We start from the raw sequence: 25,187 nt of genomic DNA on the forward strand, positions 1-25,187 counted from the left end.
TAGTCTGGCTTCTGAGAAAGAAAATGCCCCTATTTACCATAAGCATCTTTCTTTATCGATCAAGGGCGTTACTCACACAAACAAATTTTAGTAATTTTAAACAGGCAGTGATTAAACTCTTTATGTTCTGGCAGAGGTCCAAAAGAAGAGGACATATAAATACAGCACCGTTCGTTACACAGCGTATTTACCAAAGGAAGTCTCTCAGCCTCAGGGAGTTGTACTTCATATAATCCATCGATCGGAACAAAAATACTTCACGACTTTCAAGAATTTCATCATGTTCTATGGGAACTATAATTATTCATAACTACAAATAAATTCTGACTTAAAAATGTATACTGGTATGGTTATTAAAACTTTTATTAAAATAAAGTAGAGAACAACGTTTCGATCTTCTTTGGTCGCTGTGTCACTAGGAGGGAGGGAGGAGTCTGCAGTCTATGGTTTCAAAATTATAAGCGGATAACACAGATAAACCTTGAGTAGCTTTGTAAAAGAATCAACAATCAATTATTCGAAATAAAGAAAAAAACTATGTAATCCATAAAGGTATTTTATCCAAGCAGCTCAAACATTGCTTGATGTCCTTAAACTGTTCCCACAGGATTCATCTAGTTGGGAAATCAATGTGGGGTTGCCATAATGGTACATTCTTTGAGAAATCATCTTATTATTAGCACAAATTTTATTCCCCCTAACAAAAGATCATGGTACTATCACAGGATTTATTTTCCTTGCTAAATGATCATGTTATTACCACAGTTTTTATTCATTTGATAAATCCTAACATTACTATTACAGTTATTCTTTTGTTTTCACTGGGTATTACAAAAGTGATTCAATTTTCCCTTTTCTGGAATGAATGTCATAATAATGATACTGGAATCGGTTTACTACAAAGTCCTTTTTGTATAACTTAGAAGATTCTATCAGTTTCTTAAGTCGCAGAAACATTTTGCGTCATTGTTATATGCCCGATGTTTTGTGATCTGATAAATACAGGTTTGTGTTTAAGTTTAGACTGACCTAAAAGACACGAGTGTGTACTTAAATTTGGACTGTCCGAAAGATATAAATTCGTACTGAAGTTTAGACCGACGTGAGATATACTCTTAGAGTTTGTATATGTTTTAGGTTGACATGGGAGATACACTTAAAGTTGTCCCTTTTTTTTAAACTAACATTAGAGATACACTTGAAGTTGTCCCTTTTTTTTAGACTAACATTAGAGATACACTTGAAGTTGTCCTTTCTTTTAGACTAACATTAAAGATACACTTGAAGTTGTTCCTTTTTTTTAGACTAACATTAGAGATACACTTGAAGTTGTCCCTTTTTTTAGACTAACATTAGAGATATACTTGAAGTTTGTACTTTTTTTAGACTTAAATGAGAGGTTCACTTGAAATTTATGTCTGTTTTAGACTAATGAGAGAAATACACTTGAAGTATGTTTTGGATTGACAAGAGAAATGACTTTGAAGCTTGTTTTTTCAGACAAACATTTGAGATGCACTTGACGTTGGTCTGTTTCATATTGACGTGAGAGATATACATAAAGTTGTTTTGTTTTTTTTTGAAGTGGTATGAGAACTATTTTGTGTTAACGTTGGACTAACCTAAGTGACACATACTTGATTACGCGATAACATTTTTACTTTATACTTTAACAGTTAAAACGATTCGCGAACTCATAAATATTTGTATATGATAGACATAATCAGCTGATGTGTTTAATTAGAAATGCATATTGTTTTGTTTTATATTTTTCGGGCAAAGCCCTACTAATATCAAAATGTGCATAGTTGTGCCTAATTTTGAACCTGTAGACTAGAGAGAAGAAACACTAGTCAACAACAACAATGGACATATTTTTTGCTGTAAGATATTAAAAACTATGAACACCCGATCCCTACTTTGAGCATAATAACCACTACGATATGTACGGCCCCGTAAAAAGTATTCTTTTTTTTTTAATTTCGCGCAAAGCTACTCGAGGGCTATCTGCGCTAGCTGTCCCTAATTTAGCAGTGTAAGACTAGAGGGAAGGCAGCTAGTCATCACCACCCACCGCCATCTCTTTGGCTAGTGGGATTGACCGTACCATTATAACTCCCCCACGGCCTAACTTTCAGGTACAAAGTAAGAATTCTAATAACATAAAAGTGATTTGTTTGCTTCTTTTGTTCAACCTAGCACTTCTTGTACGGACCTGTATTGTAATATTTAGATTACGAAAAGCACTAAATATTTACAAGCTATAGATTTTATCAATATCTCTACAATATAGTTGTGTATACAGGTAGTGCTAACCAAATATAAAATGGCAACTACAAAGTCAACGACACAACGATGGTTTTCAAACTTTGTCGAGTCTGTACCTTTTACTGTGGCAGCCATAACTCTGCTTACTGAATCTTTTGGAAACCTATGAAACGATAACTCCGGATTCTACGTCTGGTTGTTTGTACAACTAACTGCCCCACAGCTGATTGTCATTCCAAATGCTTGATCACAAACACCAATAACAGGAACTATAATGTTACTGTTAGATTGTCTCTTGGTGTTTACTTTTCGGCTTACTGGTAATAAATGCATGACCTCACGCGCATAGGGGTCCATATGTTCTACCACCAGTGCTAATAGTCTTTCGCTAAATACAAGGACTCACGAAAAGGACTAGGAAACGATAAGTGTCACAGTTTTAGGAGAGTCGTGTGAACTAGATTAAGTAAGTGATATGTAATTATTACAATTTTTATTTAAGTCACTAACAAATCGGAATTACAGTAAGGGTTAATCAATCAATAGTATTTGTTCACTTGCTTTTAACACTAATGATTGTTTTTTTATTTGAAAAAACTGGAGTAATATTAAGAAGAACTGGCGAGGCAGTACAGCTTTCTGTAATTCTGAACTGACACGGTAGAGAGATGTCAACTATTGGACAGCACCAACGTTCAACTTTTGGATTTGGCTGTCACTGTTATAACGCACTCACGGTCCCCCAACTCGTTGAACATGATTTTGAGGCAACAGCACGCGAACCATTGAATCTCGAATTAATAATTCAGTGTGTTTATCACTTGATCACGTCAGAACCATCATGTTATTTATACTATACCATTATTTCTCTACTGATAGGGAACCCGGCATGGCCAAGCGTGTTAAGGCGTGCGACTCGTAACCTGAGGGGCGCGGGAACGCACCCCCGTCGCACCGAACATGCTCGCTCTTTCAGTCATGGGGGCGTTATAATGTTACGGTCAATTCCACTATTCGTTGGTAAAAGAGTAACCCAAGAGTTGGTGGTGGGTGGTGATGACTAGCTGCCTTCCCTCTAGTCTTACAATGCTATATTAGGGACGGCTAGCACAGATAGCCCTCGAGTAGCTTTGTGTGAAATTAAAAAACAACAACAAACAAACAAACAATCTACTGATATGCACCTTATACGAAGAGAAGAAGACATGTGCAAATATATCTTTGCACATGTTTTCTTGCAAATATATGTTTGCACATGTTGAACAGAGTTAAACAACGGCAAATAAGTTTTAACTTTTCCATTAATCTAAGGGTCGCGAGTTCGAATCCCCGTCACACCAAACATACTCGCCCTTTCAGCCGTGGGGGCGATATAACGTGACAGTCAATCCCACTATTAATTGGTAAAATAGTAGCCCAAGAGTTAGAGGTGGGTTGGTGATTACTAGCTGCCTTCTCTCTATTTTTACACTAGTAAATTAGGGACGGCTAGTGCGGATAGCCCTCATTTATGTATTAGCTTTGAGCGAAATTCAAAAAGAAAAAAAAATCTTCCATTACTTTGTTATTTCATGTTAGTTAGAATCATGAAAATAGCATGAAACAAATATTTGTTTGATTTGTAAAAGCTCACACTGACGAAAGTGGAAGACGTTAAGTCCATAAATATGAAGTTCCAATGTAAGAATGATAGAGGATCTAGATATTTTGAGAGAGGTTTTATTTGTTTTTGTTTACCTAGAAACAGTAAATGTACACCTAGTAGACTTGAGACGGTAAAATGTCAAGTTTAAAAAAATCCTCTAAGTATTTTATAAACACTTAACCACACAAAAACTCTCTTTTTTTCAAAGTTTTCTCTAAACGCTTGACCTTAGAAAGATTCTCCAGTTTCAAAATTTTCTCCAATCATTTTATCTTAGATGGAAAAGGGCATTCACTGTTTTAACTATTCTGGCATTTGTTGTCTTTAAAATTCATTTATAGTAGTTGCTGGACAAAATTACAGTACATGTAATATTAAAATAACTATTCAATATAAAGAAATAATATTATCACTCATCTGAAGCAAAATTAAGGATGAAACTAATTCTATTCTTTTATGAGAAGGTTGAACTTTCAAGCAATGTTATTACACAATGCAGCGCAGTGTTACTCTAGTGAAACAAAAGTACAAATATACATCTTTTGTGTTTCTTCTATTTGAATGGAAAGCTTTAAAATGGGCGCAGATAGTGCTCTCCTTACAGTGGAAACCGAAAAACTAGATATTTTAGCGTTAAAAACCAAACCGCTTAGTACAACATCTACATAAAAATGTATTTTTACTCCAAGTGTGTTTCTCGTTATCACGAACATCTACCTAATGTAACAAAATAGTCATTTACATTTTATCTGTCTTGTACTCATCTCGGAAATCGAACCTAAGCTTTTAGTGTCATCATCTTATCGCTGACCCTCCGAAACAAAAGCATCACAAGATTGGACATACCAGAGCTACAGTCTAGTGATCACGATATAGTTGCTGTTGATAGAATTTCAGATTAAGTATTTGAAATAACAATACGTTGCCTGCAGTTCGTTGTACAAAGGTAATTACTCCCAGTGACATAGCAGTATGTCTGCGTACTTACAACACTAGAAACCGGGTTTCGATACCTGTGTTGGACAGAGCACAGATAGTTCATTGTGTAACTATGTGCTTAGCTTCAGACAAAGGTAATTAAATAATCAGTTAACTTTAAGAAACTGCCCTGATTCTGTATGAAGATATCTCTAAAAACCGCGTAAGAAAATTAGTAAGGTTCAAGTATACTTATTGGTAAAGTTGCTATTTAACTTGGAAATAAATAAAAAAGCATCAAATGAGATACGGTTGTATGGAGATTTTGTTTACAACTATGGTGAATGATATAGATTCATATGGTGTCATTGATTGGTCGGCACTTATTTCTAGCTTCGCTTTTTTAAAATTATTCGTTGCATTTTTTTATAAAGATTGAAAGCGTTTGTTTGCAGTTAAGCACAAAGCAACACAATGGGCTATCTGTGCTCCGCCTTCTACAGCTATCGAAACCTGTTTTCTAGCAGTAAAAATCCGAAGACGTACTGAGCGGGAGGGACATTAATAAAGAGTGAAGGTTTTCAATACTACGTGTACAAAATGTAACCTCTCCCTAAAGTAAGGTTTATATTATTGTATTTTTTCTTTTAAAGTGATTGTCTTTTACCTTTCTTGAAAATTATCACCATAACATAATAAAAAGCATCATGTAATTGACTATAAGTTGGTACCTAGATCTAACTCGGTAGTAAAAGATTATTCTGTTTTATTTACCGTCCTTATAACTAAAGATAATTATTAACACACTTCCCAAGATTTAGGGCGATCTTTCAGTGGTTTTTAATTATATTCGTTACAAATAACATTTTTTTTTGTACGTTTAAGTAGGAACTGCACAAGAAGAAAGCAATGTTTCCTAACCAACTAACTAAAGTATATGAGCACATGACAGAGAAATGCAGGAAGTGCACGACACTGCCGTACACCGAATCCTTATCAGTTTAATATCCTAATAATGTAACGAGAGCTCTTAAATTCATAAAATAAGTAAGTTTCTCGTTACGTAAGAAATATTTTGCTGGACATAATAATTATGACCGTCGTGTCTCTTCTTTAAATATATTTTATAGCTTTGTGTAATAAAGTCCGGAAACACTACGCTAGTGAAGTATATCCAGATGCAATTTCTTCGTACCACCTAAAGATTTTCTCTGTTGTGGAGAGTACATATTACGTAGTCATAACAGGTCAAAGTGCGACGCATGAAGCGGCTAAAAACGTTACTCAGGTGACCTTTGACATTCAAAACATGAAACAAGTAGTACAGATGGGATTGTAATACTAGCCGTGTCAGTGAGTAACTGGCGAGCAAAAAGGAAAAAAAAAACTCACAAGGAAGAGACTTTAGCTAAAAATAGGTTAATATCTTGTTTCACCCTCGAAAACGTAAAATTATTTTAATTTCTAGTTCATTTATTAATGTAAGCCCTCGTTTTTTGAATAAAATTAATGACACTGTATATAAGTCTCTTCAAGTAATTCCACTTGCCAGTTAGACCGTTTCATGTTCTAAGAAAACTTTCATGAAATATATTTATATACAAATGTTCATGTACATTTGTATATAAAACTTAAAATCTTTTTACGTAAATTTTCACTTGCTCTTATATAGTGCTGTTCAAATATTTCGTTTTTCGACATATATATTCATACTCATCTAGTGTACATTTTCATGCAACTAAGTTTATTATTAACTTCCACAATCTTTTCAAACTAGTTTGTTTTATTCTTTCTTTATTTAGAGTGAAGTCGATCGGGCCTTTCCTAATGATTAACATACCAAACTATGAATTCGATAGTTTATGTTTCACGTCCTACTGCAACAAAAAGCGCGCTTTCACTTTGAAGATAATGATGCGATATAAAAATGATGGTTAAATCCCACTATTCGATTTGTATAGCATAACAGCGCAATAGAACAACTGAGCTGCCCTTAGTCTGTCAGTTAAAAATCAGGGTTGGCCAGCGTAGATAGTCCTTGTATAGCTTTATGTGTACTTACGAATTAAAGGAACACCAAGGAAATATTTACATCTCCTCAATTTTAAAGTGAAACAGTTACATTACCTCGTGAGACACTGTCTCAAATTTTACTTAAATGTTTCTAAAATTTGAAGGTGCTGCTATTTCAAACGTTGCTTACTTAGCTGTATCCTGGATTAAAGTTGAAATTATTTCATAAGACTTTTAACTACTGTGTAACTTGTTATTACATACTTTTATTTTCTTATTTTCTGATATAAGTGAGACTACTTCATGAATATTTTTTTTAGATTTTGTGGATTAAAAAGCATATGTTCAATAACCCGCGAAACAGTGTAAGAACATTATAGTTTTGCTGTATTAAACATTAACATGTCCTTTATTTCTCACGGATAATACAAGATTTATTCGTTCCTTAAATAAAAATACCTTGTCTAATACAGACTGTGTATCAACGACTTTTTTGTAATTGAATTCGGCTGTATGTCTTATGATGCGAAATGTGTTGGATACCACTTAAAGTAATATCACACAGAATTCCCAAGGAACAAAAACGGGGAATACCGTATCAATAACATTATCGTACCAAACCTCTAATTACTTTATTTATTCCATTGGTATTGTCTTTAAGACGTCTGATTTTTATCTTTTATAGATTGCCATCTGTAAAGATTATTTGAAAGGTAAAATAAATTAAATCAGCCACAAAGGTGAGAAGAGCTACAAATATTTAGAAAACGCATTTCATATTCAGGTCTTAAACCTTTTACGGTGCTATGCAAGTGTACTTGGAGTTTGTTTTACTCTGTAATAACTCGATAAATCCTAAAGGTGAAAAAAAATATGTTACATAAAACCCTTGAACTTATAAGCTAATGTACAACAAAAGTTTAAAAAGTTCACATTACAACTGTAATATTTTGTATTCTACTCAGAGTCAGATTGTAGTTTTATTTAATTTTCTTTGTCAAGTAACAAATAATCTTGTTTGTATTCGAACCACCTAGATATAATCAGATTTGGTTATATTTTTTAACGGGTATAAAATTAATTTACCATACATGTCGTTACCTCGTGGGAGTTGGGACACACTTACCCACGAGTGCGAACACTACAGTCCCCCCCAAATTACCGACTAGTAGTGGAAACACGCTACCATCTTCTACAAGTCTCCCACGTTACATCCGAGGAGTGTAACACCATATTATCTTCTATAAATACCCCAAGTTACTTCCTAGGAGTAGGAATACAATAAAATCTGTAATTCTACCAACTTACATCTTCGGAGATTGTGTTCGTGCAAGATAAAAAAAAAAAGTATTCTTCAAATATCAAACATATCAGAAACATAAATTCGTTAATTATTAACAAAGTACCTTTCAGTAATATACCAACGATTTATAAAAACATTTTGTATGAAAACGTTGGCGCTGCTACATCCAGCATAATAAATCATTAATATTAGCTTAGAAGTCACTGTTCAAGTTTTCTGTATCAAATATCTCATGCACGTCTTTCCTATGAATTACTATAACATTTGAATTCATATTTATTTTAATTTTAAATAAATTTTATTCTGTAAGCATCACTGGTTTTCAGAACAAATATTTCTACTGGATTCGAGGGAATTGTAACTGAAGTGATACGTAGCGTAAAAACGGGATGTTCATTACGCCTAATTTATCTACAATTTTCATATCCTGATAATGGAAAATATTTCCAGTCATTAGATTACTATTAATTAGCAAAGCAAAAGCAACAAAATCAGTGTGATGTTTACTTGGAATTATATTCTGTCCGTAACACTAACTTAAAACGCCAAACACATTTATATCCGTGAACTAAACGTGAATCTGAATAGCAGTGCGTGTCACGAGTGCACATAGTGTGGTGCGTGCAATAAAGGTCACATATGCTAACGGTTGTGGAAATGCTTGCGGTAAGCTTAATTGCATTCACTTGTAAGCTTGGTAAAGAGTGAACGTGTTAAAGAGACTGAAGCACGCACATTACAGTTAAAAATAAAATGTGTTATACTGGATACTTATAAACTCACATAAAATCATAACTAAACCTGTAAATCTTTCATCTGGCAACTTTCATGAAGTAGAAACAACGAAAGTTTGATAACTTATCAGGAATTTTCATTTTAAAATTAATTACTATTATTTCATAACTAGAAATCACGGTCTCGTGTTTCCATTCCTCTGCATATAGCTTAAATACTTCATGGCATAAAACTGTGCAAAGGTGTGGCATAGCCTAATGATTAGGGTGCTCAATTCACAACTGTTGGTCGCAGGCTCGAATCCTCATCACCGAACATGCTAACCCCATAAGGTTGCTATCAGGGCCAAAATCCCAAGTGTAAACCTTCTTGGCTAATAGAAAATACCCAATTAAAGTTGGATTAAGATCAAACGAAGAAGAAAAATTATGATAAGAAGTAGAAATGTATCTCAGGTCAACATGATAAAAGGATGCCATGTTAACGTGATCGAACTTTCTAATTTGTGGATTTCACGTCACTGAGTGAAAAGATACCATTTTTATTAACGGAATGAAACGTTCTAATGTGAAGAAACCATGTCAACGTGATGAATGGATACCACTTGAAAGGAATGAAACGTTCTGATGCGAAAATATCACTGTGTGTGTTTTTCTTATAGCAAAGCCACATCGGGCTATCTGCTGAGCCCACCAATGGGAATCGAACCCCTAATTTTAGCCTTGTAAATCCGTATACTTACCACTGTACTGGCAAGGGGCGCGAAAATATCACATCAACATGATGAAATGATGCAACATTAGCGGGATGAAATGTTATAATCTGAGGAAGCCATGTTATCGTGTTTGATACTTGTTTCTTTTATAAACCTTACTTATATATCTATTTTAACGAGTCTCCTAATTTCCAGTTGTTAAACTGTAGCTTGCGAAATAATAATATCAGGGTTCGTGGTTCGATCCATAGCGTAAAACCTTCATTATTAAGCACACATTATTCACAACAACAAAATACATTTATCCTTTCTTAGGGTTTTACTTTTCTTATTTTAAGCCTGAATCCAACGTTGTACTGTTTTAAACCTTTATTAACTTTCAAAAAATAAATGTAGGTCTAAAAAAAAAACCTAGAACGAAGAAATTGTATAACAATATTCCCCACTTATAAAAGGGGAAACATCCTTTATACCCAAACTTATAAAGGATAAAAATAAGTTCGACGAAATTTATACAGATTGATTAGCTTAATTTTAGTCTATATGCCTGCTAGTGTGTACAGTCGATCGAAGACAATTATAAAAATTGAATGACCAATAAATATTCACTTGTTTCATATTTCTCCTGAAAGTAGATGGTTATCTTCAACATATCGTCTATTATTAAGAATTCTGAGGTGTTTGTAATATAGCATTTCAACCAAAAATCGCTTTTTTTTTCAAAACGTACCCCTTACTTGCGTACAAGGCATTAAAACTATTTAATCTGAGTCATTTATCCAGAGCTCCGTGTTCACTCAATTTCAAAAATGAATATTAACTGAAGATTATATGCTAAATTATTCACGTTTCTTAGCTATTCACTGAAATGTGTTTGCATATCTTGAGCATTTAATCAACAGTTCATTTTAACTCTGATTCATTTATTCTGCTATACACGCTTGTTTGCTCAACACTGTTTTTCTAAGCTGTTCACTCAATTCTGACTCTGATCTGAGTCCTTTGTTTTATTCTGAATTCTGTTTGTCTATGTTATTTGGGTCGTTTACTTCATTGTTTGTGAGCTTTCAATTTCTTGTTTATTTAGTTATTGACCTACTCAGTGAATAATTACCCTGACGGAGAGAGATAGAATTCGTTTGAACGGGCTATCTGTGCTCTGCCCACCACGATTATCGAAACCTGGTTTCTGGGGTTTCAAATCCACAAACGTACTGCTATGTCACGAGAGAGAGTCACGAGGTAGTTATTAAGAAATATTCCTTTCGGTATAACTTGTTTCTAGTCATATGTTTGGTTTGTCGCTGTCTATTGCAACCCTTTTATCTTTTTCGTGATGTCCTCAGAGTATAAATATTACACGTCTATCGAGCAAATAACACATAGCTGCCTCCCTCACATTAGATAGCACATTATCTCTTTCTGCTGACTGTCATTAACGAAAATGTAAGCTCTTTTGTCATAAGACATAATGTCGACGAGTAACTGTTAGGAGGAAGTCCAGGAACTAGTTCCCCATGAGATGATGTGTTGTGACGTCGTGATTTGATCTACTAAATATAGCACTGCATGTAAGTGTTAAATATAGAATACACAACAATAAAAGGAACAATACTTAAGCAATAAGAAAAACAGTCTGTCACAGCAATTTTGACTATGTTAGTCTTTAAAAAATATAATAAATACTATTGTAATATTATATTGTGTGATGAACGAGAGAACTAATTACAGATATTCTGCGTATAGCAGTTGATAATTAAGGCATAATTCTACTCTTACATTTATAATAATCAAGAAACTGAACAAAAGACTTTAAATATTCTTTGGTAAATGTAAAGTATTGTTTTGCTACCGTTAAAATGCGTTAGTGATTAGATTTATATATATAATTATCTTTCAGCTCTATAACAATGAAGATTTCTAATGGCGGATCATTTGTAAACTACTGACCTTATCAAGCAAGTGCAAGAAAATTTTGTTAACAAATCTCTTTCGTGTAAAGCGTAATCTAATGAAAAATACCTTAGGCGGTGACAGTTTTCTTCTATAAAACAGTGTTAATAGTTTCCTTTATAATAATGTCATGGACTTTAGATTAACAGTTTCTTGTCATCAACCCCATGCAATCGGCCATATCAAGCATTAATATTTATGCTAATTGTTCAAGCTAAATCAGGTGATGATAAATGCTTTTGAATAAATTAATTAGGATAATTTCATCAAATTTAGTAAATTTACGTAGAAAATTTGATAATGAATAATAATAATAACCATCCATCCGTAAGAGTCTTTTGAAAACTTGAACTAGAAACTGCTAATCTGTGAGTCTAACCAGTACTTGTGTTTCTTCACGTCTTCTCACCTAATATTTTTGGTGGTCTAAATTAGCCGTCTTTTATTCCAATGACAAAAAACTAAAAATGATCCACTTCTACTTTTTGGTGAGGCTGTAATAAATTTTTCAGATCAACACTTCACGTGACTTTTTGAATAATCGTTCGTCAAATTATGGTCACATTTGAGCAGTTTTTATTGAACAAATTTATATATTTAGTTTTATTTACACCAAATGAGACTTTCAATTGTAGGTTAAAAAGATCTACCAGTGCACCAACTTTGAACAAAACTCTATCAAAGTTAAAAAAGTTATTACATGAAATAAAATTTCTGTGCTTTTCGTGTGAAAGAAAGAAAAAAGGAAGAAACTCAATCAAAATTGGAAATCTTATATCTTAGGTATTTTTAACAGATTGCTTTTAAATTTAGTTCGTAAAGTAAGACTTCGATAGAGCATATCTTATGAAAATATGTAATAGTTTGAATTAACACAGTTCGAAATACCGAAAGTGCAAAATCGCTAAACTATCACTCCTGTTAATAACACAGTGCACCTTGCTGTGTTGTGATTAAATGAGATCTCTTCTTATTTTCCTCGGAGCCCTTCGATGGGTCAACGGTAAGATCACTGAATTACAATGCTGAAATGTAATGTTCACTCTTCATTTTCGATTCAATTTATTAATTTATGTGTTTGATAATACATTTTCAGTAACAATGGTTGTATTAAAATATATACATATATATATTACTTTTTAATTTTATGATATTTATCTAACTCGTGTTTATAATTGTGAGATATTTATCTAAATCCTTCTTGCAGAGAGGATGAAAATGATGAGTACACAAGAATATAAACGTTGGATACTTGGAACAATTACAATCGTTTCATCATTTCAATTTGTCTTCTCAACTACTGGTAAGTTATGTGAATTATATAGCGATTAAAATGTATTTCACGAGACATGATTTCAAATATATATGCATGTATACACAAAGATAGCTGTGTAAAATAATATTTTATTGTTATAGAGCAGGTAAATGAGTATACTTTTAAAATATTTCATAAATTTTCTAATAGTTAGAGAAATAATAAAATAAAATTAATAATTTTCAACAAACCCTACAATCTTCAGTTGTTTCTTATTGTCTACATTAGACCTAGCCTCCTTGAAACTTCTTTTATCCCCTACAATTGAGCCCATCTCCCTCAGACCTTCCTAATCTCCTACAACATAACCAAACTACTTCAGGTCTTCCAATTCTATACAATAGAACTAACCTACTTCAGAGTTTTCTCATCCTCTACAATATGACTACCGCCCTACAAACCTGCCTAATCCTCCACAACAGAACCTACCTACTTCAGACCTTTCTATACCTATACAATAGAACCCACTTCCTTCAAACCTTTATAATTCTCTACAGTAGAATTACCCTCCTACAGACCTTCCTAATCCTCTACAATAGAATTACCCTCCTACAGACCTTTCTAATCCTCTACAATAAAATTACCCTCCTACAGACCGTCCTAATCCTCTACAATAAAACTCACGTTATACTAGCCCTCCTTTTTCTTTTTTAACAGACTTTACTACCTCAAACTCGTATTTCTTCATCAACGTGCATACATTTTTACTTTGCTGTGTAACGTAACAGATTGGTGCCCAATATGGAAAAAGGCGTAAACAAATCTGAAAATAATTGAAGAGAAGCCACTATGAACGTAGCTACTTATTGTGTTTGTAGAATAAAGAAAAGGGTGGTTACTTCCCTTCAAATGTTATCAGTGATGAACTCAACAAATGTAATGTTTACATAAGGGAATTTCCAATGAGTATGATATAAATTATTGGAAATCTAAATTGATGATGACTTATATATGTGTGATTGCTTTATTCAATAGCTATGTTTTCGAAGTAAACCTGCAAAAGAAGGAATGCGGTTAACCACAAGATGGCTACTTCCTATTATCCCTACATCAAAGTGAATCAAATACGATCTTTTAAAATTTTATTTAAAAAGAGCCAAATGGTTTGTTAGTTGGAACACGGATCGTAAATTTGGAAGTTTTAAAAGTTGTGCCACTGAATATGATGTTTTTCAGCCGTACACGCTTTATAAAAGTGACTGTCAGTTTCTCTTTTTGGTTCAAAGAGCAGACGCTGCTGCCTGATTGTGTTTGCTTTGACAAGTAACTCAATATTAGGGACAGCTATACATCTGAATCCTAGTAATTTCTTTCTTGCTTGTTTTTGTTGAATTGTATGCAAAACTTTTCGAGAACTATCCGCACTACCTGTCTAATTTTCAAGTAATAAAATTGAAGGAAAGTAGCTATTAAGCATCACCCACTACACAACCTTTTAAGTTATTTTAACCAACAAAATAAAGGGATTAACTTTCACATTATAATATTTTGCCCGAACACGCTAAGTAACGGGTTTCGATCCTCCGGCCTGCAGACTGCGATACGAGTGGCCTAGACATCAGGAAATGCCTTGCCACCGATTTCTGATCAGATCATTTAACTCATTTGTCAATAAAGATTCCGTATTTCAAAATAAAACACTTAGATCCTAATTAAAATTACTTCTAAACCCCAATTTCTTAACACCTTGTCTACGAGTCAGAGATGTGTATTTAATAAGTAGATTAAAAACAAAGGAGCTTTTGATTAATACCAATAAAAGTGAATTCGAGTTAAAATAAATATTTTTCACTGAGTAAAATCTGAAGTAAAATGTAAACCTATTTCTAAAGATGAGTTTTTTCAACTTTCACTACTCTGCTACTACTTTTTAATTTATTTAAACACGGTGTATACGTACATGCATATGTATGCTTCTATGTGTTCCAGATAATTTAAAAATATTTTAGATGAATGTTAACACACAATAAATGTTTTTAATTAATAATTATTTTGCCAATTTTAGTTTCCAAATCCTAACAAGGTGTTTTTTCTTCATTCATCTGTTAAACTTTTTTTATTAACTACATTCCTATAAGATATATTTGCATATTCATATCACCATTTGTTTGAGCCCGACATGGCCAGGTGGTTGAGGCGCTCGACTCGTATTCGGAGGGTTCCGGGTTCGAATCCCCGTCACACCAAACATGCTCGCCCTCTCAGTTATAATGGACAGTCAATCCCACCATTATTTCATAAAGGAGTATCCCAATCTGCCTTCCCTTTAGTCTCACACTGCTAAATTAGGGACTGCTAGTGCAAATAGTCCTTGTGAAGCTTTGTGCGAAACTCAAAACAAACCAAACCACACTTTGTTTGAATTTTCACATGCAACCTATTTCAATAAAATAAAGCTAAAAGTAATAATCCAGGTTGTAATGAATTTTCCACCCTATGGAACCGAAGTAAAGGTGCACTATAGCTACTAATGCTTATCAGTTTTGCATTGTAATAACGACAACATCTGCAAAAGCGAAAAACAGGTGTTTTGCCCATCGTTGAATGATATGTTTCACTCTCTGCCCCAGAGAGTTCCATCATTTAATATGATTTTAAAAGATGGCAAAAAAAATAACAGTCACAAAAAATACCTTTTTTTTTTTTGCTTTTATGAGATGATCTCCTGGGGTAACATTGAATTAAAATGACGTAGGTACTTTATATGCAAAAACGGCTCGTTTGGGTTGAGAAAATATTTTACATAGAAGAGCGAACAACGTTTCGACCTTCTTCGGTCATCGTCAGGTTCACAAAGAAAGAGGTAACTGACCGGAAGCTGACCACATGTTTGAAAGGGGTTGTGTAACTGTGTGTCGAAATGTAGAGGGCGGTATTAGATGTTTGAATATATAATTTTATTTATTTATTATATTAATATAGGTATAAAGGCGTTCCTTTATATTGGTTTATTTTGGGTTTAAGTTGTTGTATAAGTAAGGCTTCTTTGATTTTGCGTTTGTTTATGTTTGTTTCTTTATTTAGTATTTGAGTGTTTTCGATGGTTATGTTGTGTTTATTTGACTTGCAGTGTTCGAAAACGTGTGAAGGTGACTTTTTATGTTCTTTGAATCTGGTTTCCATTTTTCTACTTGTTTCTCCAATATAGAAGTCGTGGCAGTTATCACATTGTATTTTATAAATAATGTTGGTGTGGTGTTTGTCAGTGTAGTTTTTACATAGTATAGACCTCAGTTTTGTGCCGGGTTTTTGAATAAATTTGGTATTAACTGGAATGTCATATTTTGTTACTAATTTTTGCCAAATGTTGGTTATTTGTTTGCTGATGTCAGGAATATATGGTATACAGCAGTATATGGTTTCGTGGTTTTTTGATTCGTGAGCTGTATTTACTGTAGTTGGTTGATTTTGCTTTCTGTCTAGGTGTGTGCGTATAATGTTTTCTCAACAAGTGGGTTTCTCGACATCACTGACGTAGATACTTGTTAGGTGTGCAAGGCACATCACCTCTTGTGTAGTCACTAAGTTAAAAGATAAAAAAAAACGCTTTTTAGTAGCAAAATAAAAACATAACCATTTATTAGATCAGACAGTTAGGAACATAAAACCAACATAGTATAATAATTTGTGTTACTTTAATTTTAAGAATCTTGTATTACAGTTATGAAAACGGTGAACTTTTACAGCTCAGTCAAATAATCAATCACATTTATTACGAAGACTAGTTTACCAAACCTACTGATTAGCGGTTACGTTAATACTCAATTTGTTCAGATGTTTTTATAGAATATAAAGTTTGATATACTTGTTATACACCTTTCATGGCTCACTTCGAATTATACAATTATTGATTAAGTATTTATTTTGCTTAGTTTGTATTGTGTTGCGGTGAGTAGCGGTGAATTTACGGAGTTACAATGATGAAATTCGAGATTTGATTTCCCGACGTGAACAGAGTTCCGCTAACTAACTGTGTAGCTTTGCAATTAGAAAACAACAACTTTAGCATGTGATTTAGCAATACATGGCTATCACATAGCTCCAAATAAAAATTACTAATAGTCTTTCCCAGCTGTTTAGCTCTTGTGTGTGTGTTAACATACGTTAATTATAAATCATAAAGTCAATAATTATAATCAATATCCTAATTTGTCGTCGCTACAATAACGAAATAATAATATTTCAAATATTTCAATGTTGCGGTGAGTAGCGGTGAATTTACGGAGTTACAATGATGAAATTCGAGATTTGATTTCCCGACGTGAACAGAGTTCCGCTAACTAACTGTGTAGCTTTGGAATTAGAAAACAACAACTTTAGCATGTGATTTAGCAATACATAGCTATCACATAGCTCCAAATAAAAATTACTAATAGTCTTTCCCAGCTGTTTAGCTCTTGTGTGTGTGTTAACATACGTTAATTATAAATCATAAAGTCAATAATTATAATCAATATCCTAATTTGTCGTCGCTACAATAACGAAATAAAAATATTTCAAATCTGAAACACAACATGCTCAGGTGGAACGTTACGAAACTCAGTATGAGCTAATTAAGCTACGTATTGTTATGGTATTAACGCTTTCTCAAAGCTTAAGAAGATTATAATTAATTGTATACTCTTCATACGACACTAGTATTATGCCTTTTACATAGCTTTAATACTCCATTATATAAAGAATATTCCAACCATAACAATGTTCCAGCCAGCCTAATGTGGATTTCGTTGATCAAAACACGTCGTTGGTAATAGATGTGATGTACATAGTATTGTTGGAATACTGTTATTATACTCTATTCTAATTCTTTCTGATCTTTAAAAGACTAGGTAGAAATGCAATATTAAAGATACAACAGACCTAAGACTAATGGTTAATGAAAAGTATAGTTGATGTAAGCAACATATTGATTATTCATTCCATCGATCCTTTTACAGAATAAAACTTGTTTAGTTTGATGTCAGTGATCTTCACATAGCACTTCCTCTGATTACAAACACAAACTTAAATCACTAGAAATGCTTATCTGTGGTATGTTTCAGTAGTTCGGTCATAAAAGTTTCTGGTTTGATAGTAAATTCCTAGTTAGAAGGTCACGAATACCATTTTTATGTCACCCCCTGTGGCTTAGCGCTAAGCATAATTGTTTATAACACTAATAGCTATTTTGTAGAGTATTTTTCTTTAACAATATTTGTGGGTAACGAAAGGATTTCAAAAACAAATTAATACTACCATTGTCAGTGATGTGTGTTAATTACCAAGCAACATCACACTAATGACAAACAATCACATACGCAATAATGTAATCAATCCTCCAGGACCTAGAAGCAACATTAAGATCAATAAACTCACTTATAGTTGCATAATTACATGTTCAAAGGTACTCGAAGTTTCCTAAGAGGTATCATAAAAAGAAATGAAAATTTATTTTTTTATTATACGGAACCTGTACAGTTATAGAGCAATGCAGTACTTAATAATGGCGGTACATAATATTTGACAAAGCTTTTAACTCTTACCTTTCATCTTTTCAACGGAAATATTTTAAAATTGTTAAACAATATTACCGTTTTAATCGTGCCTATGTTTTCTCACTGAGTTTTATTTATAACACAAAGTTAATATTCCAGATTTCAGACCTATTTCTAATCCTTTTCCCGTCAACCACTTTTTTCTTACAATTTTATAAAGTCCAAGATGGTCACTGAAGCCCTGTTTAAAATATGAGCTTGTTTGTTTCTCTTTAAAATTATTTATCTTCAATCCAAGCCTACACAACAATAATGTAATGTATATGATGAAAACACGGAAAAATTGCGACTCGTGAGACAGTGAATATACAATATATATTTTTGAATGCACGAATGCTTTGGTTGTTTTGATAAACGTAATAATATGTTGTTAAACGAAGTAATTCATAAAAATGCTTTAGCATTTACCATAATGAAATATTTTCCCATTGAAGTAGAACTATCAAATTAAATAAAATGTTTGAGTCACAATGTTACAGGCTAATTAATACTTAGTTACTACCTACTTACTACTTGGTTACTACCTACTTACTACTTGGTTACTACCTACTTACTACCTTATTACTACCTACTTACTACCTGGTTACTACCTAATTACTACTTGGTTACCACCTACTTACTACTTGGTTACTACCTACTTACTAACTATTTACTAACTGGTTACTACCTTGTTACTAACTATTTACTAACTGGTTACTACCTTGTTACTAACTACTTACTACTTGGTAAAATTAAAGACGAAGTTTTTTGTTGTTGTTATTATTTACATTAAAATACCACCATGCACAAAATCTTACCCATAAGCTTGAATACTGTTAAACACAAATTGACATCTTTGTCACGAAATTAAGAAACAAAATCTTTATAATTCGATATTAATAACTAAGCTCGAAACATTTCTGGTTTTTAAACGTTGAATTTATCTAAGAACAATTTTTATGGTGTTGGAACCTTCTGTTTTAAATACAACCACCTGAATAAAGAACAGTTTTTATGGTGTTGGATGGAACCTTCTGTTTTAAATACAAACACCTGAACAAAGAGCAGTTTATATGGTGTTGGAACCTTCTGTTTTAAATGCAAACACCTGAACAAAGAGCAGTTTTTATGGTGTTGGAACCTTCTGTTTTAAATACAAACACGTGAACAAATAGTAGTTTTCAGAGTGTTGGAACCTTCTGTTTTAAATAGAAACACCTGAACAAAGAGCAGTTTTTATGGTGTTGGGACCTTCTGCTTTAAAGATGACAACCAAAAGGCTGAAGCTAGAAACAAATCCAGAATTAACATAAAACAACTTTACAAACACTATTTGACTACATTTGGTAAACTCAGTGTTGTTCGAAACAAACTTCCCACGCTTAAATAAGATGTGTCCTTACACAAAACACTGTAACCATGGCATTCAAACTGACTGTAGTTTCAGAGTATTACGTATTTTATCCGTCTAAATAGTTATATGTAATTTAATTAAAGTTATTAAGTGGAACTATATGTATATATATATTAATCTCGATTTTGCTTCAAGCTCAAACTATGAACATTACAGTCATGCATATCTGTATTATAATTTACATTCATGTAGAATTAATCTTTATGTGTTAAACATTCCCACATAGTCTGGGTTAATAAACAAAGACTTAACAAAACCATATACCAACATTTATTTACTTACAACTTAACAAATAACATTTCTATTGTTGTGATTCAGTAACTAACCGTGTATATTTTCCGCTGTTACATACATGAACTAAGTATCATATTTAAACCGAATAGGTGGAAGATTTCAAGTTATATTACGATAAATGTTAATGTGGTTCAAAGTATTTATGAACGTTATTTGAATTTCAGTTTGATAGTGTTTTTGTTTATTTTACATTTAACTTTAAGAAGAGTTTTATAGCATTCGTTGCTTCAACAATATCTATAGTTAAATGAGAATATAGCTTTTTATCTCATGTACTTTAATGTACATTTAGTAAAAACACGAGTACAGCATTTAAAGGTATAGTACCATTCCCAAAAGAGTTTGGTTTGTTTTGAATTTCGCCCAAAGCTATACGAGAGCTGTCTGCTTAGCCGTTCCCAATTTACCAGTGTAAGACTGGAAGGACGGCAGCTAGTCATCACCACAAGCCGCCAACTCTTGGGCTACTCTTTTATCAACGAATATTGGGATTGTCTATCATTTGTAACGCCCCCACGGCAACTACACACACGTTATCTACAAAGTTCTGACTATTGCGAGGACCTGATTGAACCACTTCCAATAAAATCTGGTAGAGGAACTATAGTTTATACTAAAGATTCAGATTACATGAATAAATGATTCGAGTCTAACAGTCACTTCAATTTTTTTTACAACGAGATGATACCAAATGATGAAACGTGAAAAAGTGTACTGTTCGGCCATCCCCGCGAAGTCAAAGACGTGTGTATATATATATAATTAAAAACGTACAGTGTGCACGCCCATGGGAAGATCTTTATACTTCATTAAACTGTGCGAAAAGAAACAAAGAATAGGAAATGTCATATATGCGTAAGGCGGGGTATACGTAGACTACTATACTTTGTAAATAAAAAAGTATTTGAAGAATGGTTCTGTCATCACTTGAGGCACTTATGTGTTAAGAATTTGTTTGTGAATTTCTTCCTTTGTTTGTAGACACTTAGAAAACTGCTATCGCTACACTATGGAGTAGGGATACAGGAGCAATGGTATTGAGTTTTAATATTTGACCCAGGTTTTGATAGCATCGCTAGGCCTGGTGTATTTTACTACACAAGTCGAGCGGTTTCTCTTTTGATCAAATCAATAGATTCAAAGTATCTTTTGAACTGAAAGTGTTTGATAAGTATCAGGTGTTGTGGAATAGGTTTAGGTTTAAACTCACAGCCACGAAGACGCCCGCACGGCTACAAGATTTGTTCATAACTCTAAGTACCTAACGTCTTATGTGATTAGTCCAGAAAAATCACTGATATATTTATTTAAATTTAACTACACAGCAATATATTTATATTTTATAAACTCTGTGCCTTAGAATAAAAAATTCTATAACCAGAAAAATAAATTATCGATATAAAGAGAGAAAAAAGAAACTTCAACAGGTCAAAGGCCATATGAAACAAATTTAAATCTTGGTTCCCACTTGGTTCCTTAACATTCTATATGCAAGCTACTAATATTATTGACTGTTTTGTTGAGAGATTTTGGTGTAGTTCTTATTAGTATTTTCTTAATGATAAACTACACAATAGGTTATCAGCGCGATTTTCCATCACGGAGAATTGAACCTCGGATTTTAGCGTTGTAAAGTTCATAAATTGTTACCGCTGACCTATCCAAGAGCAAAATCACATAGAAAGCAATCTGCGCATATGCATCCATAATTTTGAAACGATAAGAGCTAGTCAAAGATACCTAACACAAACTATTGGACTAATCTTGCCTGGACGAATAATATTTAACCGTCACTCTTATATCACACCTACAGCCATAAAGGCTAGAGCGTCCTTTTTGCAGCAACAACTCCTGAGACTCCTAAGCTAAAGTGAATCGCAACTTTCGATTCACTCCGGACACACAGATGACCAGGAGATGTATAGGCATATTTCTACAGTGTTAATCTTATAATAAACAATCCTTGGATCTTTAACTGTTACGTAACATTTCTATGTACCGTGTTATGCTTTACGCGGTAAAATTTTATTACAGCGACACCTAATGATACACTCCTACTATTTTTATGTAGTAATTATTTATAAAGTATATATTCTTTCATTTTTACAAGACACTACACATTTTGATTATGGGAGTGTTGCTACTAAATTAGACATTTTCACGAAAATGTTAACTGTAGTATATACTTTTGTTATTATATACAAGATGAAAGTGAACGAGACACGGACACATGACACGTGATCCATATTCGGACGACTAAAGATACAGAGCATACAATTTAAGCCTAATATGGCGTTTCACCCACTAAAACTTATGCCTCACTTGAATCTTGTAGATGAATAATGTCTAACTTAATAAATTACAACGAGCATTAATATAAGCCCTGATAGTGGTGACCACGAACTTGTGTCAGCCATCACGATAAACGATAACCAGTGGTATTGCTTACTGCATAAAACATCAGTGAGCTTTCTAGACCTTTTCAGTCATATGCAGCTTAGAATGGTTACATAAAAATCACTGGTTATAACATGGAAAAAGTATAGATGAAATTTCAAATATGAACAAAACTACAATGTTCTGAATAAGTCGTGCAACCATATGCGTAAAGTAATACATTTAAATAATCAACCAACAAACCAACAAAAATTGAATTAAAACAGCTAATCGCAAGATGCAAAATGAGCTATTCATGATTTGACTACAACAAGTATTGAAACCTGATTATTATTGCTAGAAGAAATAGCCAATGAAGGATAAGTAACGTAGTATAACTCCTTCTAGTATATTCTTTATAAATGTTCCATTTATTTTCTATATAAAATATTGTATGAACAAAACTGAAATATGAAACTTTAATAATAAAGCATCTAGTCAATAATAACATCTCTATTTTCAAAATTTAAAATATAAACAGGAAACAATTAATAATTGGAAACTGAAACAGATCGAAACCGACAAAGACCATTGGCGTACTTTTTATACGGATTAACTCACACCTATGTTGTCCCATTTTTCCATAGAAACAACGAAATAAATGCTATTTGAGGCGTGGGTATAGTTTTTAACACATATGACTGATCATCACTCAGCTATGGCACGGCATGGCCAGGTGATTAGGGGGCTTGACCAGTTATCTGAGGGTCGAGGGTTTGAATCCCCGTCACACCAAACATGTTCGCCGTTTCAGCCGTGGGGTATTATACGGTCAATCCCATTATTCAGTAGTAAAAGGGTAGTACAAGAGTTGACGGTGGGTGGTGATGACTAGCTGCCTTCCATCTAGTCTTACACTGCTAAATTAGGGACGACTAGCACAGATAGTCCTCGAGTAGCTTTGTGCGAAATTCAAAACAAACCAAAGAACCTGTTTTAATTGCTAGTAGGTTTCCAATACACTAAAGGAGGTCCAATAAAGCATGCTTGTGATATTATTGTGTTTCAAAGACAGAAACTTTGCAATTAGAATTCATATAAATTAAGGAGAGGTATATTACAGCAGCAGAATATATCGTAGAGGCGAGAAACAGGTTATACAGCAGTTTAAACATATTCACAAATTAACAATAACAAATTTCTCAACACATTCGAGCTCTCCCTATCAGCTATTTCCTTTTTGTGTGTCTAATCATCCAATGAGAAAAAAATAAATAAATAGTCATTTACCTCTTTCGATAAACTCTCACTCACTCTTGTACATGTGAAAAAAAATATGTGTGGAGATACGTGCGCCACGTATCGTTTTGTTATTTGGTCAACAAGGAATGAGATGTGTTTGTGTGTGGCTTCTTCTTCTTGACGAACTACTTATGAATTGTTATATTCACAACAAATCAAGGCTTGTCCGGTGGTTTTTATGCTAATTTTCAAACTTTGCTGTTGAAATTTGGCGCCTGTCTCAGCCATTCTTCATGTGTTATTTGATAATCGCACTTCTCCGATATTCATGTTTTCGTTAGTTTTATTCGTTGGAAAATCTACGATAGAAACTTCATGATTTTAGGAACTCAGCTAATATGGAAATGTTTCGAAGCACATACCCTTGCGCTTCATAACAAATGGTATCTGTTACACATGGAATTTCCTCACAGCAACAGTACAGAGTCGGTTCAGTTTACAAGCTTTCTAACAACGAACACACACAAAAAAAAAAATTCTACAACCGGACTTAACCACAAAACAACTACATGTATACAAGTGTGTTTAACGATGAAAGCAAACAAATCTGTGCTGAGCAACAACAAAGAAAATCATGTACAACTAACCTTCACGGTACAAACAAATTCAAGTAAAACTGGACTAAACATAAAAACAAAATCACTAGACAGAACAGCAAAATATATAACTGGGTCATACAAATGTAACACAAACATCCGCAACTTGCGCACAGTTGAACTGGATGAGAGTCTAACAAAATCCTTGATTTAACACAAAGCTTTATAGTTGTTGATTTAATAGTGGTATGTCAGAGTCCTCAGTGTAACACCAGTCTTCTAGTCTGTGATTTAACTCTAGAGTCTGATAAAGTTCTTGATTTAACACTAGAGCCTAGTAATGTCGTCAGTTTAACACTATATTCTAAAAGATTTATCGTTGTAATTCTGCATATCGTTTCTATACCCTTTAGCGTGTGGTAAATACGCAATCAAATTCTCAGAAAAATGAAATCCCAACGAGTCTAAACAAGACTTTCGTCTACGTGAAACGAGCAATAATAACAACAATAGAAAGAATATATTCAACTGACATTACTCTCATTTGATGTTCTATGTTTAAGACAGCCGCAACTAGTTTGATATGATCAACAATTTACACCTTTAACAAGAACTCATAAACATGGTCCAGGAAAATAATTTTGTGATGATCTCAATTACGATGTAAATTTAAACTTCTTGTTGCTAAATATTCATTAACTTTCAACGCCAAAGTCCTTTGTACACATTACTACAACACTGAGTACGTATTTGTATGCATAATCGTGTGTATATACACATATGGGTGTGTGCAATCTCTTATTTTGGACACGATTTTGGTTAGCTGATAATTAGAAAAATAAATCATTTTCCCCCTTTTAATTTGAATTATTACAGTTAAAGAAATT

General features: G+C 33.2%; 1 protein-coding gene across 3 annotated transcripts in view; it reads left to right on the top strand.

Annotated features, from left to right (window-relative positions):
* Positions 1-25,187, top strand: part of LOC143225278 (irregular chiasm C-roughest protein-like) — a 133,520-nt gene that overhangs the window by 18,197 nt on the left and 90,136 nt on the right. For 2 of the 3 annotated variants that reach the window (XM_076454380.1, XM_076454381.1), the window contains exon 2: positions 12,758-12,853. In XM_076454380.1, the coding sequence (XP_076310495.1) occupies positions 12,763-12,853 (91 nt within the window). In that variant the 5' untranslated portion in view covers positions 12,758-12,762. Of the gene's footprint in view, positions 1-12,757; positions 12,854-25,187 lie in introns of those variants that run through there. The other variant, XM_076454382.1, reaches the window with a different exon arrangement.

This window comes from Tachypleus tridentatus, chromosome 9 (assembly GCF_004210375.1).
Source record: "Tachypleus tridentatus isolate NWPU-2018 chromosome 9, ASM421037v1, whole genome shotgun sequence".
Classification (NCBI taxonomy): Eukaryota; Metazoa; Arthropoda; class Merostomata; order Xiphosura; family Limulidae; genus Tachypleus; species Tachypleus tridentatus.